This window comes from Lichenostomus cassidix, chromosome 2, assembly GCF_008360975.1.
Source record: "Lichenostomus cassidix isolate B80296 chromosome 2, HeHo_3.0, whole genome shotgun sequence".
Taxonomy (NCBI): Eukaryota; Metazoa; Chordata; class Aves; order Passeriformes; family Meliphagidae; genus Lichenostomus; species Lichenostomus cassidix.
The window spans coordinates 2,418,671-2,433,562 of NC_139482.1; the positions used below are offsets into that span (position 1 = coordinate 2,418,671).

The window sequence follows — 14,892 nt, forward strand, 5'->3', positions numbered from 1 at the left end:
TGACTCAAGCAGAAACCCACTTTGAAGATTGGGCTGCAGCTCGATTCATGTTCACCTTTATTTTGACTCTGTCTGTGGCCATCAAACTATTTTTGGGTTAGCAGCCAGGTTGGTTTTATTTCTAGGAGTGTGACCAACAGTAAGGGCAGGTATTGTGCCTTGGTGGCACCTCATCACATCCCCAAAACCTCTCCAGCTGCCAGGCACATCCCTTTGTGACACATCTGTCGCTGCTGGATTTTTGGTAGGTGTTTCTTGTCATCTTTATTCTTTCAGATTTACTTTTCCCATCAAAACAGCAACGCCACGATGTGCTTTCTCCAGGGTGAAATTCATCTCTTCCCCTCCACAGGGATGTCCCTGCCCAGGTGCCACCACCCAGGGCTGCTGAGTGACGAGGGCTCTGTCCCTGTGGTGGCTCAGCTCAGGTCTGTGGCTGCCTGGGAGGACAGAGTCACCTCCCTGTGCTGCAGTGGGTGACTCACATGGCAGAGCCCAGTGACTCTGCACTGCCCTCCTGACTTGGGCTCTCCAGGAGAAAATAGCCCATTCACTAATGCTCTATATTTACCCAGCAGCTGCATCTGCTGAAGCTGCCAGAAGGAGCTAATCTTAGACACCAACCCAGCGAGTGATGTGTTAGACACACTTCAGGGGAGAATTTGGGTTTTGCCCTCCTTTTCCAGGAGTTGTCCCTTCAGCCTGCACTGCTCTGACAAGCCAGGAGCAGCCTGGTGCTATCTCAGCCAGCTCAGCCTCAGTAAATGCCTCTGCAGAATGGGATTTATCCCCTGCTCATCTCTCTGGAGAAGAGCATCTCATCTGATCTGGTAATTGCCTGCCTGTTCATAAAACTCAACCAAGACTCCAAGAAAAGCAATTATTTATTGCAATTACAAAACCTAATTAATACCCCTACACTGGACACTTTCTTTTTCAGCCTGATATGGCTAAAATTCCATCATCCATCTTTTTTATTCTAACATTTTGTATGGGAGGGAGTGATCCTGTGCCACTTCATCCCTTTAGGATGTTTCCACGTATCCTCACTGTCGTGGCTTAATCCCACATAGCCTCTCATTCACTCCCTCTCAGCCCTCATGAGGAGGAGAATCAGAAAGAAAAGGTAAACAGGTAAATCTGTTGAGGTAAGAAAAGTTTAAGATTTGAAACAAGATTGTAATGATGATAATAATAATAATGATAAGGAGAGGAGGAAGAGTAACAGAGCCCAGGAGAAACAAGTGATGCACAACACAATTGCTCATCTCCCACTGACTGCTGCCCAGCCTGACCCCAAATAGCAGCTGGGTCCCTTCTGGGTAATTTCCACAGTTTCTATACTGGGAATGATGTTCTGTGGAAGGGAATATCCCTCTGGCCCCTTTGGGTCAGCCCTCCTGGCCCTGCTGCTTCTTTTGGTGCAGCTCCTCCCTGGCAGAGCGTGAGACACTGGAAATCCTTGGCTCGGGGTGAGAACGACTCAACAAGAGCCAAAATACTGGTGAGTTATCAATATAGGTTTAGCCCCATCCTAAATCAGAAAAACACAGCCCTGTACCTGTAACTAGGAGGAGAATTAACTCTGTCCCAGATGGAAAAAGGACATTCACTCACTCGCAAGTCCTGGGGGGACTACTGCCCACTTAGGGACACACTTAATGACTTTTCTAATCCATTGGTCATTGGAAATTCCAGGCTATGGCTCTGTCAGACCTGGGGGACACAGTGCACCCAGGAGAGAGTGCTCTTGGAAAACCAGGGCTGCTTCCCAAGCCTTGGAGCTGCTCCAGCTGCTGGGCAAAGCCACTGACACCCACAGGGTCCCCAGAGCAGGTTTGGGACCAGCACAGTGCCTTTCCCTGGGGCAGCCACCAACCTGGGAGATGCCAGAGACCCACAGGTCCCAGAGCTCCTCTAAGGGATGGATGTAGCTGCATTTTAGCAGTGGCACCTCGTGGTGTGGTGACTGAGGGAGCAAAACTCAGACGGCAGTGCAGCGAGAATGAAAACAACGCAGGGCTCAAGGGAGATTAAAGGTGGGGGGAGATCCAGCTGGTGGCACAACGCAGGATTAAAGTTGGGCTGGCACAGAGCTAATGCAGAGGAGCAGGCAGGGGAGGATGGGGGTGTCCAGCCCCAGATGTCAGGGAGCAAAGATTCCAGAAGTCCGACCCAGTTCAAAGATCAGAGCTTGATCCTGTCACAGACGAGCAGCACAGAAGAGCTTATGATGTAAACTCTGAAAACAGCTTGTGATTATTTCCCTGCTATATTGGTACTTCCCAGATGCTGCTGGAGCCACACCAGTACAGAAGGGCTTCATACCAGTATAGCTCCCTCCTTCCCCCCACTTCTGCAGATAACCATCATGGCAATTTTTATAAATACACCCGTGCCAGGGTAAAGGGTTATGTGGCTTTAAAAATGCCAAGAATAGCGGCTAATATCTTTGCACAGACTTAATTAAATTGTTAATTAAATCTGTGCCATCACTGAGTGTCAGACAGCCCAGAGGGTCCTCAGTAAGAGATAAAACAGATTCATGCACAAGTTTTACTACAGATATAAATAATTATAGCTACTCTGCTCGCCCATGTCTGTCAAAACTAATTTGCTTTGTGGGAATAGCTGGACCTGGACTGGCCATTTGAGGGCCCATGGGACTTCCTGGACATCCATGGTCATCCAGAACACAAGACCTGCTGGAGAACTCAGCAACTCTGGAGCATCAGGTCAGGGCCAGGCAGGTTGTACTGCTGTGGCTCTAGACTTCATCATGGGGGTGATGAACCAGAAGAGCTGAGCAGGAGACCCTCAATTAACGAGAAGGTATTTGTGTTTGGATGTTTTAATCTGTGAGTTGAAACCCACCACTACATTTTCTCTACTTCTGTTCTGCCTCAGACACTCTCTCTGTCACCAAGATATGGAAAGGATGGATTTATTGATGCCAAGGTGCCCAGAGACTGTGCCACTGGGGCCCATTTGCATGTGTGACAGAATCACAGAATCAGTGATGCTGGAAAAGAGCTCTGTGACCATCAACTCCAACCTGTGACCTTACACCACTGTGGCCACCAGACCATGGCACTGAGTGCCAGGTCCAGTCTTTCCTTAAACACCTCCAGGGTTAGTGGCTCCACCACCTTCTGGGGGAAAAGACAGCCATTCCTCTCCCACAGTGCTCAAGTCTCCTGCTTTAGTGGGAATTTTAAAGCAACTTTCAGCACAGGTTTCGTATCCCACACAGGGCTGTAAACAAACAGCTCCATCTCCATTTCCCACCCCCTCCCAGCCCCCTGAAAAGTGACTCCAGAGGAGAATAAAGGACAAACCTGCGCAGCAAAGCAGCCCTGGGCAGGAGCTGGCTGGAGCTGGGGATGCCACAAAGCCCACATAAGACCTTCCCTTAGTGCATCTTTCCAGCTTTTACTTCACTGCCTATTTTTAGCACAGCTAAAGGTTCAGCACTTCCAGAACAGCCCTTTTACCATCGTCAGGAGGAAGTCCCAGCCTCACCACCCCTGACCCAAAAGGCAGATTGGGCTGTTTCATTCACCCCAAGGCCCTTCCCAAGCCCATGGGTCACACGAGTCCCCCGTGGTGTCACAGCAGTGAAACCTCCTGCTCCCCCCGCGGTGACTCATGAGCTGACAGACCCTTCCTGAATTACTGAGGCTGGAATTACAGCTGTTCCCCCTGCCCCCTCCCTTCCTCCTTGTCCAATGTGTCATATTAAAGGGTGATCGGCTTACACATGCTGCACTATGGATTCCTTAAGCTCTGCTGCGCTGTGTCTATATATAAAGCCCCAAGCTGGGAACTGAAGTACACAGACAGCTGAGCGTTTCACATTCCCGGTGTGCTGATGGTCTGGAAGCCAGCGAGGCTGTGAGCCCTGCTTTGAGCAAGTTTCTTTACTCAGGTATTGATATAGCCACCAATATTTATCCATAAAAGCAGGACTGGGGGAAAGAACGAGTGGTTAGTTGTCACCACCATGGGTTTGCCTCTTGATCAAGTGGAAGAATTGCGTCTCTACCAGCAAACTCTTCTCCAGGATGGACTCAAAGACATGCTGGACCACAACAAGTTCCTGGACTGTGTCTTAAAAGTCAAAGGGAAGGAGTTTCCCTGCCATCGGCTGGTGCTGGCAGCCTGCAGCCCCTATTTCCGGGCCATGTTCCTCTCAGACATGGAAGAGAGCAAGAAGAGGGAGATCAGCTTAGAGGATGTTGACCCAGATGTCATGGGCAAGATCCTCCACTACATCTACACCTCCGAGCTGGAGATCACCGAGCAGAACGTGCAGGACATCTTCTCCGTGGCCAACATGTTCCAGATCCCATCCATCTTCACTGTGTGCGTGTCCTTCCTGCAGAAGAGGCTCTGCCTCAGCAACTGCCTGGCCATTTTCCGGCTGGGGTTGATGCTGGATTGCGCCCGGCTGGCCGTGGCCGCCCGCGACTTCATCTGCGACCGCTTTGCGCTGGTGTCCCGCGACGAGGAGTTCTACCAGCTGTCCCCCGACGAGCTGATCGCCATCATCTCCAGCGACTCCCTCAACATCGAGAAGGAGGAGAGCGTCTTCGAGGTGGTGATGAAGTGGGTGGGGACCAAGGACCGAGAGAGCCGGCAGAAGGCCTTGCCTGTCATCTTCGAAAGCATCCGCTTCCGCCTCATGCCCAACGACTACATCAAGGACCATGTGGAGAAGCACGCCATGGTCAAGTCCAGCCCGGAGCTGCTCAAGAAGCTGCAGATGGTGAAGGACGCCCAGAAAGGCAAATTCACCGTGGTGAAGAAGAAGAAAGTGAAGAAAAACAGTGAGAATCAAGCAAAGGAGAATGTTGTCAATGGAGCAGTAGATGAAGGTGAAGATACGGAGGAGGATGCTCTCCCTGGGATCCTGAATGACACGATGCGCTTTGGGATGTTCCTCCAGGACCTTATTTTCATGGTGAGTGACAGTGGAGCAGTGGCCTACGACCCCAATGCCAACGAGTGCTATTTCGCCTCGCTGTCCACTCAAATCCCAAAGAACCACGTCAGTCTGGCGACCAAAGAGAATCAGATCTTCATAGTTGGAGGATTGTACTACAACGAGGACAACAAAGAGGACCCCATGAGCTCCTACTTCCTACAGGTACTACCTTTACATTCTTTTGTTTCTTTGACCACTTTGGAGCATCACCAGGCTTTAGCTTCCAAGCAATGCCAGTAATAGTTGTAGTCATGTGATGTTAAAATGACAGTCATAAACATAAAGGAGAATCATGTGAATTGTTCTACCAGAGATTCTTCTCCCTGTATTTTTAAGGCAGATCCCACTGAGAGGAGGTTCTGGTAATTTGGGAAGGAGGGTTGAAGGAGTAGGTGATAGGAATAAGCCTTCCTGATCCAAACCCTGAACAGAGGATTGTTTAGAACAGTGAATTGGGCCCAGTCGTGGCTGCCATAGGGCTCATGAACTGGGAGGTTTGTGGCATCAGATTTGGGTTCTGTTCTCCATCCCCTGTGTTCCTGGTTATGAACCCCAGCAAAACCCAAGGGTGACTCTGCCAGGTGCCAAAAAAGGAGCAGCAGCAGCTGCTGCAGCCACAGAACAAACACCCCAAGGACACAGGGCATGTCCCTGCCTCCCAAAACATGCCCCATTTCCAGTGCTGCTCCTGCCCCTGGAGATGGGTTTGTTCCAGCTCCGAGTCTCTGCCACTGCCATTTCCATCCTGTGAGGGGGAAATCACAATGCAGTGTCTTTCAGAATACTCCACGAGGAAAGTGGCTGCTATAACTCAGCAGTGACCAAACTGCGACTGGATTGAGCTGTACAGGCAATCTGAGCCCCAGCCTGGGCTCTAGCCCAGATTTCTTTCCCTGCAGACAGCTAAGGCAAGGCGCCGACCCTTCCTGCTGACCCCAAGGAATCCAGTAAATCCTCTGTTCTTCCTCCCATACTCAGAAATCCTTTTTTTGTTCCTCTCCGTGGCTCAAGTCTTCTGGGAAGAAACAATAACGTGTCCCAGGCTCACATCTTCTGGGGAAAACAATAACATCTCCAGGCAGAGAGGATAAATTGAGGGTGGTTGCCAAGCTGAGACACAGAGCCCTGATCCCTCCCTGGACTCATTGCATCTGTAGGGCTGCACATCATGCAGGGACCAGGCTGGTCCTCACCTGGAAAGGGGCAGGAGGTTGTGCAGGCCAGGTGAGGTCCAGGGAATGAGAAGCCAGCAGAGAGAACCCTCAGCCCCAGAAAGCAGGAGGGAGTGGGAAGGTGTGGAAGTGCCAGGGACGTTTGGGATACAGCCCTTCACTCTGGACAGGGGATGATGACAGGGGTGTGTCCCACTCCACCAGTCACCTGTGCAGAGCAGAGAGATGCATTCAGCCCAAACATGTGCTTGAAGATGATTCTTCCCAGCAGAGCTGGAGCAGGGTCCAGAGAGGTCACAGAACCTCCATAAATCACAGAATGACCTGAGTTGGGAGGGACCTTGAAGATCACTTGATTCCAAATTCTTGCCATGGGGACACCTTCCATCACACCATCCATTACACCAGGCTGCTCAGAGCTCCATCCAGCCTGGCCTTGAACATTTCCAGGGCTGGGAAAACACTGGAAACATTCCTTGGAAACATCTAATACTTGACTGCACAAAGCCCTGGCAATCTTCTCTACCTCCAAAGCTGTAACCTCTTGGACATGAAGGACCCCTTTGGAGGTCCTTCAACCCAAAATACTCTGCAGTTCTGAGCTGCAAGCAACAATATCTCTCTATTCAGCTCCCAGTTTGCCACTGACTCAGTGGCAAATGCCTTGAGCATCATGGGGCCATTTTTAGCTCTTCCCCGCAAGAAGGGACAGTGTCTCCACACCTCCCTGTGTCACTCGTGCTTGGGAGAATCACACAAACCCTGGGGTTGGAGGTGCTGCCAGTTTGTAAAGGTGTAATTTACTACATCTGTGTCATTATGTAGCTCACAGTTCCTATATGAGTAAGGGAGACTTTTGAGCCCTTTTTTTCAGCTGAAATGATATAGTTATGTAGCTCTGTAACAAGCTCTTGAACCACTGTGCTGCAATTCCCTACCCCTTCTGACTGTTTCTATCCTCCCCATTTTCACATTCCCCCTGCTGAAGCCAGGGGCATTAGGTCAGGGATAATTTAGATTTAAGGACAGGCACCAAAATATAAAAATGCTGATAAATCCCAGGGGCCTTGCAGATTTTGGCAGGAGCAAAACGATTCCATTGACATTTTGGATGGAAGAGGGTATCCTTTCTTTGTCACTTGTGAGATTTATGACTCAAAAACAATGCTGAATCCATCAAGAAGCAGGAACTATCCTGATGACTGAACTGCTCAGGGTTGCACTATAAATAACACATGTGTGGACCACAGCTTACAAAGAGACAAAAACCACAGGCACCCAGCTGAGGCCAAGTCTTTGGTGTCAACCCATGAAGCTGAAGCTCCTTGGCCTGAGCCCATGGCAAGCAGTGCTCTAGGCAATGCTGCATCACAGCTTTATCCTGCAAAGTCCCACAAAATTGGCTGCAAGACATCTCTCCCTCCTCTGCTATCAAACTACATTAAATTTTTGCCCAGTTCTCATTAAGCCACAGTGCTCAGAGTCTCCAGTCAGAATTATTCCCTTTTTTTTTTTTTCTGGTGGGAGATGAGGCAACGCCTTGATCTACAGATGTCCAAGGATTTGGTGATCTGATCCAGCAGCACTGTTTGGAATAGCTTCCTCCTCTGTCAGATGGGTCTGGCACACTTCATCTGTGTAGCCAACACTGCTGACACCACCCTGTCACCTGGCAGAGATGGAAAATACCAAGATGAAATTCTGTGAGGTGTTCTGCATATTAAAAGGTTCAGGAAAATTTACAAGATTGAAATGCTTCCCACTCCTCCAGAAACAATCCATTATAAGCCCAACATGGAAGTCTTTCACCCAAAGATGACCAAACTTGTTCCAAGGTCCAAGTCTGAAGAGGAGACTCAGGAGAGAGCTCATCACTCTCTACAACTCCCAGAAAGGAGGCTGTAGCCAGGTGGGGTCAGCCTCTTCTCCCAGAGACAGGATGAGAGGACAAGGCCTCAAGCTGCACCAAGGGAGGTTCAGGTGTGACATCAAGGAGAATTTTTCACTGGAAAGGTGATCAGAATTGGGGTGGGCTGCCCAGGGAAGTGGTGGAGTCACCATTCCTGGAGGTGTTCAAGAAATGACCAGATGTGACACTTAGTGCCGTGGAGGTGACTGGTCAAAGTTGGACCCAATGATCTCAGAGGTGTCTTCCAACCTTAACGTGATTCTATTAACTCCAGGCTTTGATGAACAGAGCAGAACATGTTGCTGCAGGCCCATCTCAGTTCTTATGCCTTGTTACAAAAGGTTTGTCATGTGATGTCTGACTTTGCTCTAAGATCTCCCACCCTGCTGCAGGTGACAAAGGCTCAGCCACAGGAGCATTGCACAGAATGCTGCTGGGGTGACCAAGCTGCCCATGGGAACAGACCTCACCCTCATCCTCTGACTTTCCACATGGATGGGGTGAGCACACACTGATGACCATATGTTTCCTTCCAGTACGACCATCTGGATGCAGACTGGCTGGGGATGCCCCCCCTGCCCTCCCCTCGCTGCCTCTTTGGCCTGGGAGAGGCAGAAAACTCCATTTTTGTGGTCGGAGGGAAGGAGCTGAAGGAGGGAGAGAAGACCTTGGACTCTGTGCTGTGCTATGACAGGCTGTGAGTGCTCAGTGTGGGTGTGGGGTCACAGGGGAAGGGGAGCTGCCATGCCAAGGGACTCCAGGTTCCCAGGGGTCAAAAGGGAGTTCAAACCCTTTGGAGAAGGGTTTGAACTCTATCTGGATGCTGGGGCTGCTGGCACTGTCTTGAGCTGTGCCCTGGGGCTCTGAGCTGCCTCGCTCCAGCTGCTCCATTTATTGTAACTGAACCTCCTGGAAATGGAAGCCTTTAGGGGGATGTTTTGTTTTCTGGGACTGATATTAGTAGATGTACATGTGAGACATGTACAGAGGAGTTTTTCCTTCTGCTAAACCTTCTGCTCTTGCCCCCTGATTGAAGGATCAGTGACATTCACTGTGGTCTCACCAAAGGAGGTTTGAACAGAAAGGTTTGTTTTTAGAATATTCAGATGAGGCACAGAATGGCTCATCCTGATTGATATCAGGCTTACTATCCAATTACTTTTAGACAACGGGCTCTGACCCATGCTAGGTCATGAGCTTTATTAAAAGGCACCATCCTGTTCTTCTCTCAGGAGACAGAAACTTCCAAAGCCGGCTGCTCTCTGCCCCAAAGAGACAGAGCAGCAGGCGTCAACAAGCCTTTGCTTGGTCTATATTTAGATTTGTGTGCTTCCAAGTCTGTTTTACAGGCAGAGATCTGAAACCAGCTCCATTCCCACAGAATGGGGAATTTACCTGCCCCTGCAGACTCTGGGAAAGAAAGTGTCTGTTCCCTCTCAGTGCTCAGGGCGTGGTTTGAGTGTCAGTTTGAAGCTGATAGAGATGTGATCAGCACCACTTTAGTTTCATTTGGTTGACAATTATTCCAGCATTATTCTGCTGACAGAGGCTGAACATGAGCCAGCAGTGTGCCCAGGTGTCCAGGAAGGCTGGTGGCATCCTGGATGTATCAGCAGGACTGTGGCCAGCAGCACCAGGGAAGTGTTTCTTGCCCTGCACTCGGCACTGCTGAGGCTGCCCCTCAAATCCTGTGTCCAGTTTTTGGCCCCTCATGACAAGAAGGACTTTGAGGGGTTGGAGTGTGTCCAGAGAAGGGAACAGAGCTGGGAAGGGTCTGGAGCACCAGGAGCAGGTGACCTGGGTGAGCTCAGCTTGGAGAAAAGGAGGTTCAAGGGGACATTATTGCTCCCTACACCTGCCTGAAGACCTCAAGAAAATAATGGCTATTAGCATAAATATTCTGCTTATGTCACTGTCACCCTTTTTTAGGATTACAAAATTTGCTGGATGAGTCTCTCTCATTGCAGCCCTTGTGTTTCTGAGATTGAGTCCAACTCTGTGCTCACCTCTAGGTCTGGGAAGAGCCATCTCCTCTAGGTGCCACCCAGCAAGCTACAAATCCTTTTGTTTCCCATCTTTCTCCAACCCAGGTCCTTCAAGTGGGGTGAGGCTGACTCCCTTCCCTACGCAGTCTATGGCCATGCAGTGGTGTCACACAAGGATCTTGTCTATGTCATCGGAGGCAAGGGAAGTGACAAGTAAGTTAAAAAGCAAGAGAAAATCAAGGAATCAATCCCCCAAACCAGTGGGAATGCAGAGTTGGTACCTCCCCAGTCTGGTTTGAGGAGGGCTGGATGGGTTGTGAGAGGTGGAAATTTCCCTCTCAGCTCACCTTTGTGCCTGCAGCCCTTTCTAAAACCTTAGGAGGCCAACAGGGATGTGAGAGAGATGGAAGAGTCCTTGCAGGGGGGAGAATGTATTGCCCCATCCCTGGATTTCAGTGCACACCCAAAAAGGGTGTGTTCCTCCAATCATGTTGATGTTGAAGAGCAGAATCCTCCCTAGAGCCCCCACATTCTCCCCAGCAGACACCCCCAAACTCCTGCAGTGCCAAACCACCCCTTGACAGGCGATCCTTTTCCCTCTCCTCTTTCTCCAGAAAGTGCCTGAAGACGATGTGTGTCTACAACCCAGCCAAGTTTGAGTGGAAGGAGGTGGCTCCCATGAAAACTGCCCGCTCCTTGTTCGGTGCCACCGTGCACAAGGACAAAATCTACGTGGCAGCTGGGGTGACTGACTCTGGTTTGACCAACTCGGTGGAGGTCTATGACATTGCCACCAACAAGTAAGTCCTGAGTTGTAGTTACACAAGGAGTAGCTGCAGGTGTTTGTTCAGAGACTTCCAGCCATGCTGGAGTTTGTTTGTGACTCCTGATGTCAGTTCACCCAGTTTGTGTGCTCATGGCAGAGGGGCTGGAGCTAGATAATCTTTCAGATCCTTTCCAGATCAAACAATTCTAGGGTTCTGTGGTTCCTCAGAGAGCTGGGCAGCACCAATGTCACCGTGGTTGGGCTGTGGATCATCTCAGGCTTGTCTTCAAAGTGGTTTCACCAACTGGTGCTGTGCTTGGGTTCCCTGCAGCTTCACCCAACACGATAAATGCTCTGATTTTGGGTGGCTCTTGCAGCTGCAGTCCCAGCACTGGGACATGCTGGTCCCTGCACTCAATGCAAAACAAAGTTGAACAATGGTGGTGGAAACAGCAGTCCTTAAAACCACCCAGGCTATGATCCCATCCCACCAAGACCTGCACAACCTCATCTGTCACTAGTGAGCCCAGCTGTTGAATCCTGATTTGAGGCCACCCTTGGCGTGGGGATGGCCAGGGTGCTGTAACTTGTCCCCTCTTGCCATGGCAGGTGGGACACCTTCACTGAGTTCCCCCAGGAGCGCAGCTCTGCCAGCCTGGTCAGCCTGTCTGGGGTGCTCTACCTGCTCGGGGGATTCGCCACGGTGGAGACGGAGTCGGGAGAGCTGGTGCCAACGGAGCTGAACGATGTTTGGAGGTGATGATCTTCCCTGGGCTGTCCAAGGAGCATGGGAGGGATGTTAGAGATGAAGCAGATGTTTTTCTGTCTTTCTTTGTGCCTTGAGTCTGAGATGGAGGTTGTCACCCCAGCACCAGGCTACAGGGTCTCTGGGTGGGAAGTCTGCCCTGTGCTGTGCTGGAGGGCACTTTAGTGCTGCAGTGATCTCTCCCAGCCTCAAACAGCAACAGACCAGGGAAAAACCTGCTCCTTTGGCTTTGTTGCTGCCTTGACATTTTGCCTGGAGCTGGTTCCAGCCTCCCCTTTGGTGTGGAGCAGCAGCTGTGCGATGCTTCCCTCTCCCTGGGAACAGCCAGGGCTCGAGCTGGGTAGCAGATAATCTGGGCTGGGAAGCAGAGAGTCTGGGATGAGAAGCAGATAGTCTTACATGCGAGAGGAGTGGGCAGAAAGCACTTTGTGACAGCTGCAAACACAGAGTTGGCTGCTCCTGTCCCTCACATTGGTGCTTTAGCACCCTCAGCAGGATCCTGCTGTCCTTCACCACCTTGCTGCCATCATGCCATTTCCCAGTGGAAAAACATCCCCTCCCCTGCAAGACCTCGTGCTGATATCCTCGTCCCCCAAACCAGGCAATGCCAGGGCTGAAAGTCCCCATGCAGCTCCCACAGATCCCTGTGGCCAAATAACTCCTGTGGGACACAGCAGGGCTGCCACCACTATGGAGAGCAGCTGGAGGGAGAGAGAGGAGACCATTCCTCACCATAACTGCCTGTCTGCCTCTGCCCAGGTACGATGAGGAGCAGAAGAAGTGGGAAGGAGTCCTTCGGGAGATCCAGTATGCCTCAGGCGCCACTTTCCTTCCCGTGCGCCTCAACGTCCTGCGCCTAACCAAGATGTAGAGAGGCAGGATTGGAGTTCTTTCCACGGGGGCAAGGAGGGGTGGGGGGAGATGCTTATCAGAGATGTGGCATCTGGACACTGTGCAGGACGTTGTGTCTGTGATTGGTGCTTTTTTGTGTAAATGGGAAAATGGGGAAAGTGTCTGGAAAAACTCTGGGAACTCAGTGGTGCTTACAAGGTAATTAGAGAGGAGATCTGGAGCCTGCAAGGAGCTGGGGGAGACTGAGAAGCGTGGAGAAATGAGTTATTCCAGTCTCAAGAGACAGGACAAATAGGTCATACACTTGTTTCACTTCTTTCTCCGCATTTTTCCCCATCTTTTCAACCACTTTTGAACCCCCCCAACCAACAGTGGAGGAGAAAGTGGGGACTAAGCTGTCATTCCCCAGGAAAAGGGGTCTACAAAGTATTTCCCCGTCTAAGGTGTCTGTGAGCACAGTGTTCCTCGGAGAGGAGAAGGAAGAGTCAATGGCAAGGGGTACAGGAGAGACCTGGTGGAATTTGGTGAGTTCCTGAGTGATGAGGGTTTTTGGGCTGAGACAGTTAAAAGAAAAGATCACAAGAGCAGCAGAAGCACTTTGGAAGTTGTAATGAAAAAGAAATAATATTAGTTCTCTGCCTCTACATTGACTTTGGAGTGATGAGAGGCTGGGAGTTGAGTCTCAGGAGGGGAGGAGTTGTGCAAGTTGTAGGGTGGGAAAAGGGGGAGAGATGAGCTGGGCAGGCCATGTGGGCTCATCTCCAGCCTTCTGGGCTTCTCATCTCCAATCACAGATCACAATGTCCTCACCTATGGATGGACAAATGCTGTTTTTTAGGGAAAGGTTTTATATTTTTTGCTGTTTCTCTTATTTTTAATGTTCAGACTTTTTTTTTTAAAAAGAGTATTCTAATTTGCTAAGGAGGTCTCAGATCTGTTTGGCTCAAATAGAGCTTTTTACTGAGGAAAAATGTGTATTTATTTTAAAGTTATCCATAATGAAGTTTTGATAGAAACATGACTGTACCGGCAGCAGGAAAAAAGATCTGTTTGAACAAAAATCTCCTGCTGCTGACACCATCTGACCAGTGGTTTATTTAAAAATAAATGTGACTATTCCAAAATAAATCCCTTGTGTTTGCATGTTGATAGAGCTGAAACTGATCCTTCCCAGCAACCAGAGATAAGGACCAAGCTCAAGTTGTGATGGACACACGCAGCAAACCAGCTCCATGGAGACCCCCACCATTTATTCCTATTATTTTCCCCCATTTGAAAGCTGAAAATTTAGGATTCATATCCTTACAGCTCTTCTCCTCAGATACAACAACTAGGAATTTTGCCAGGACTAGAAGGAAGCTGGATGCCTACAGTGACAGGACGAAACAGCCTCAAGTTGGGTCAGGAAAGGTTTAGGTTGGATATTAGGATTAATTTTTTCACAGAAAGGGTTGTAAAGAACAGGAAGAGGCAGCCCAGGGAGGTGGTGTAGTCACCATCCCTGGAAGTGTTCAAAAACATGTGGATGTGGCACTTAGGGACATGATTTAGTGGTGAACATGGTGGTGCTGGGTGGGTGGTTGGACTAGATAACAATAAATGTCTTTTCCAATCTTTACAATTCTATGATTCTATGATGTCATGGTACCACTAACAGGGGTGATAATCAATAATAATTAAAACAAAAAGAACAAATACAAACCTTGCAAATAATTGCCTCGAAGTGGAATGAAAATTCTGGTATCACAAATCATAACTAGCTGATTCATCTAGATCAAAATGGAGGAACTAAAACACATTTGGAAGGAAAGAGAATTCAGCAGCAGTAAAGGAACAAAGGTCTTGTCCTGGTTTCATTTGAAGGATTTTAAAAGTTACAGGATAAGCTCCTTAGAGGACAATCACAGCAGAACAGTAATGAAATATTTTCAGAAGAAAAAGAAATCCAAGGTGACTGGCTGTCACAGAGTAGCTTAAAAAAAAAAAAAAGGGAACAAAAAGTGTTTGAAACAATCAAATGTGTGAAAAATGCACTGGAAAGAAATAAACACCTTCTGCCCAGTTCTGCAGAAATTCATGCAGACAATTCCCAAGATAATTAAAGATGAGTCTTCCAAATAGCTTCTGGCAGAAAACAAAAAAAGAAAAATTAAGAATTTAAAAAATAATCCCTGCACAGAATAATGATTTTTAAAAGTCATTTTTTGCAGCGGCAGGATACCACCTCCTGCCTCCACCAATACCATCCCTGGAAGTGTTCAAGGAATGAGTAGAAGCACTCTGTGCTCTGGTCTGGTTGACAAGGTGGTGATTGGTCAAAAGTTGGACTCGATGATCTTGGAGGTATTTTCCAACCTTCATGGTTCTGTGATTCCATGACCTTCACTTCAGCTCTTCTTGCTGCACACAGGCTGGAAAGCTGTTGATCCTAAGAGAGGGTTAATCCCCATTCACC

The 14,892-nt window shown here is 49.3% G+C and overlaps 1 protein-coding gene across 2 annotated transcripts; it reads left to right on the top strand.

Annotated features, from left to right (window-relative positions):
- Positions 1 to 28: 28 nt before the first annotated feature.
- Positions 29 to 13,565, top strand: KLHL40 (kelch like family member 40). 2 transcript variants are annotated; one of them, XM_085050123.1, is made up of 8 exons: positions 29 to 1,504; positions 2,632 to 2,832; positions 3,964 to 5,149; positions 8,605 to 8,765; positions 10,159 to 10,266; positions 10,668 to 10,853; positions 11,429 to 11,575; positions 12,345 to 13,565. In XM_085050123.1, the coding sequence occupies exons 3-8, from the start codon at positions 4,004 to 4,006 to the stop codon at positions 12,454 to 12,456; spliced, it is 1,860 nt and encodes a 619-aa protein (XP_084906249.1). In that variant the 5' UTR covers positions 29 to 1,504; positions 2,632 to 2,832; positions 3,964 to 4,003; the 3' UTR covers positions 12,457 to 13,565. The 2 variants fall into 2 exon arrangements, with proteins under 2 accessions (XP_084906249.1, XP_084906248.1); XM_085050122.1 differs by lacking the exons at positions 29 to 1,504; positions 2,632 to 2,832 and having other exon boundaries at positions 2,847 to 5,149.
- Positions 13,566 to 14,892: the final 1,327 nt, after the last annotated feature.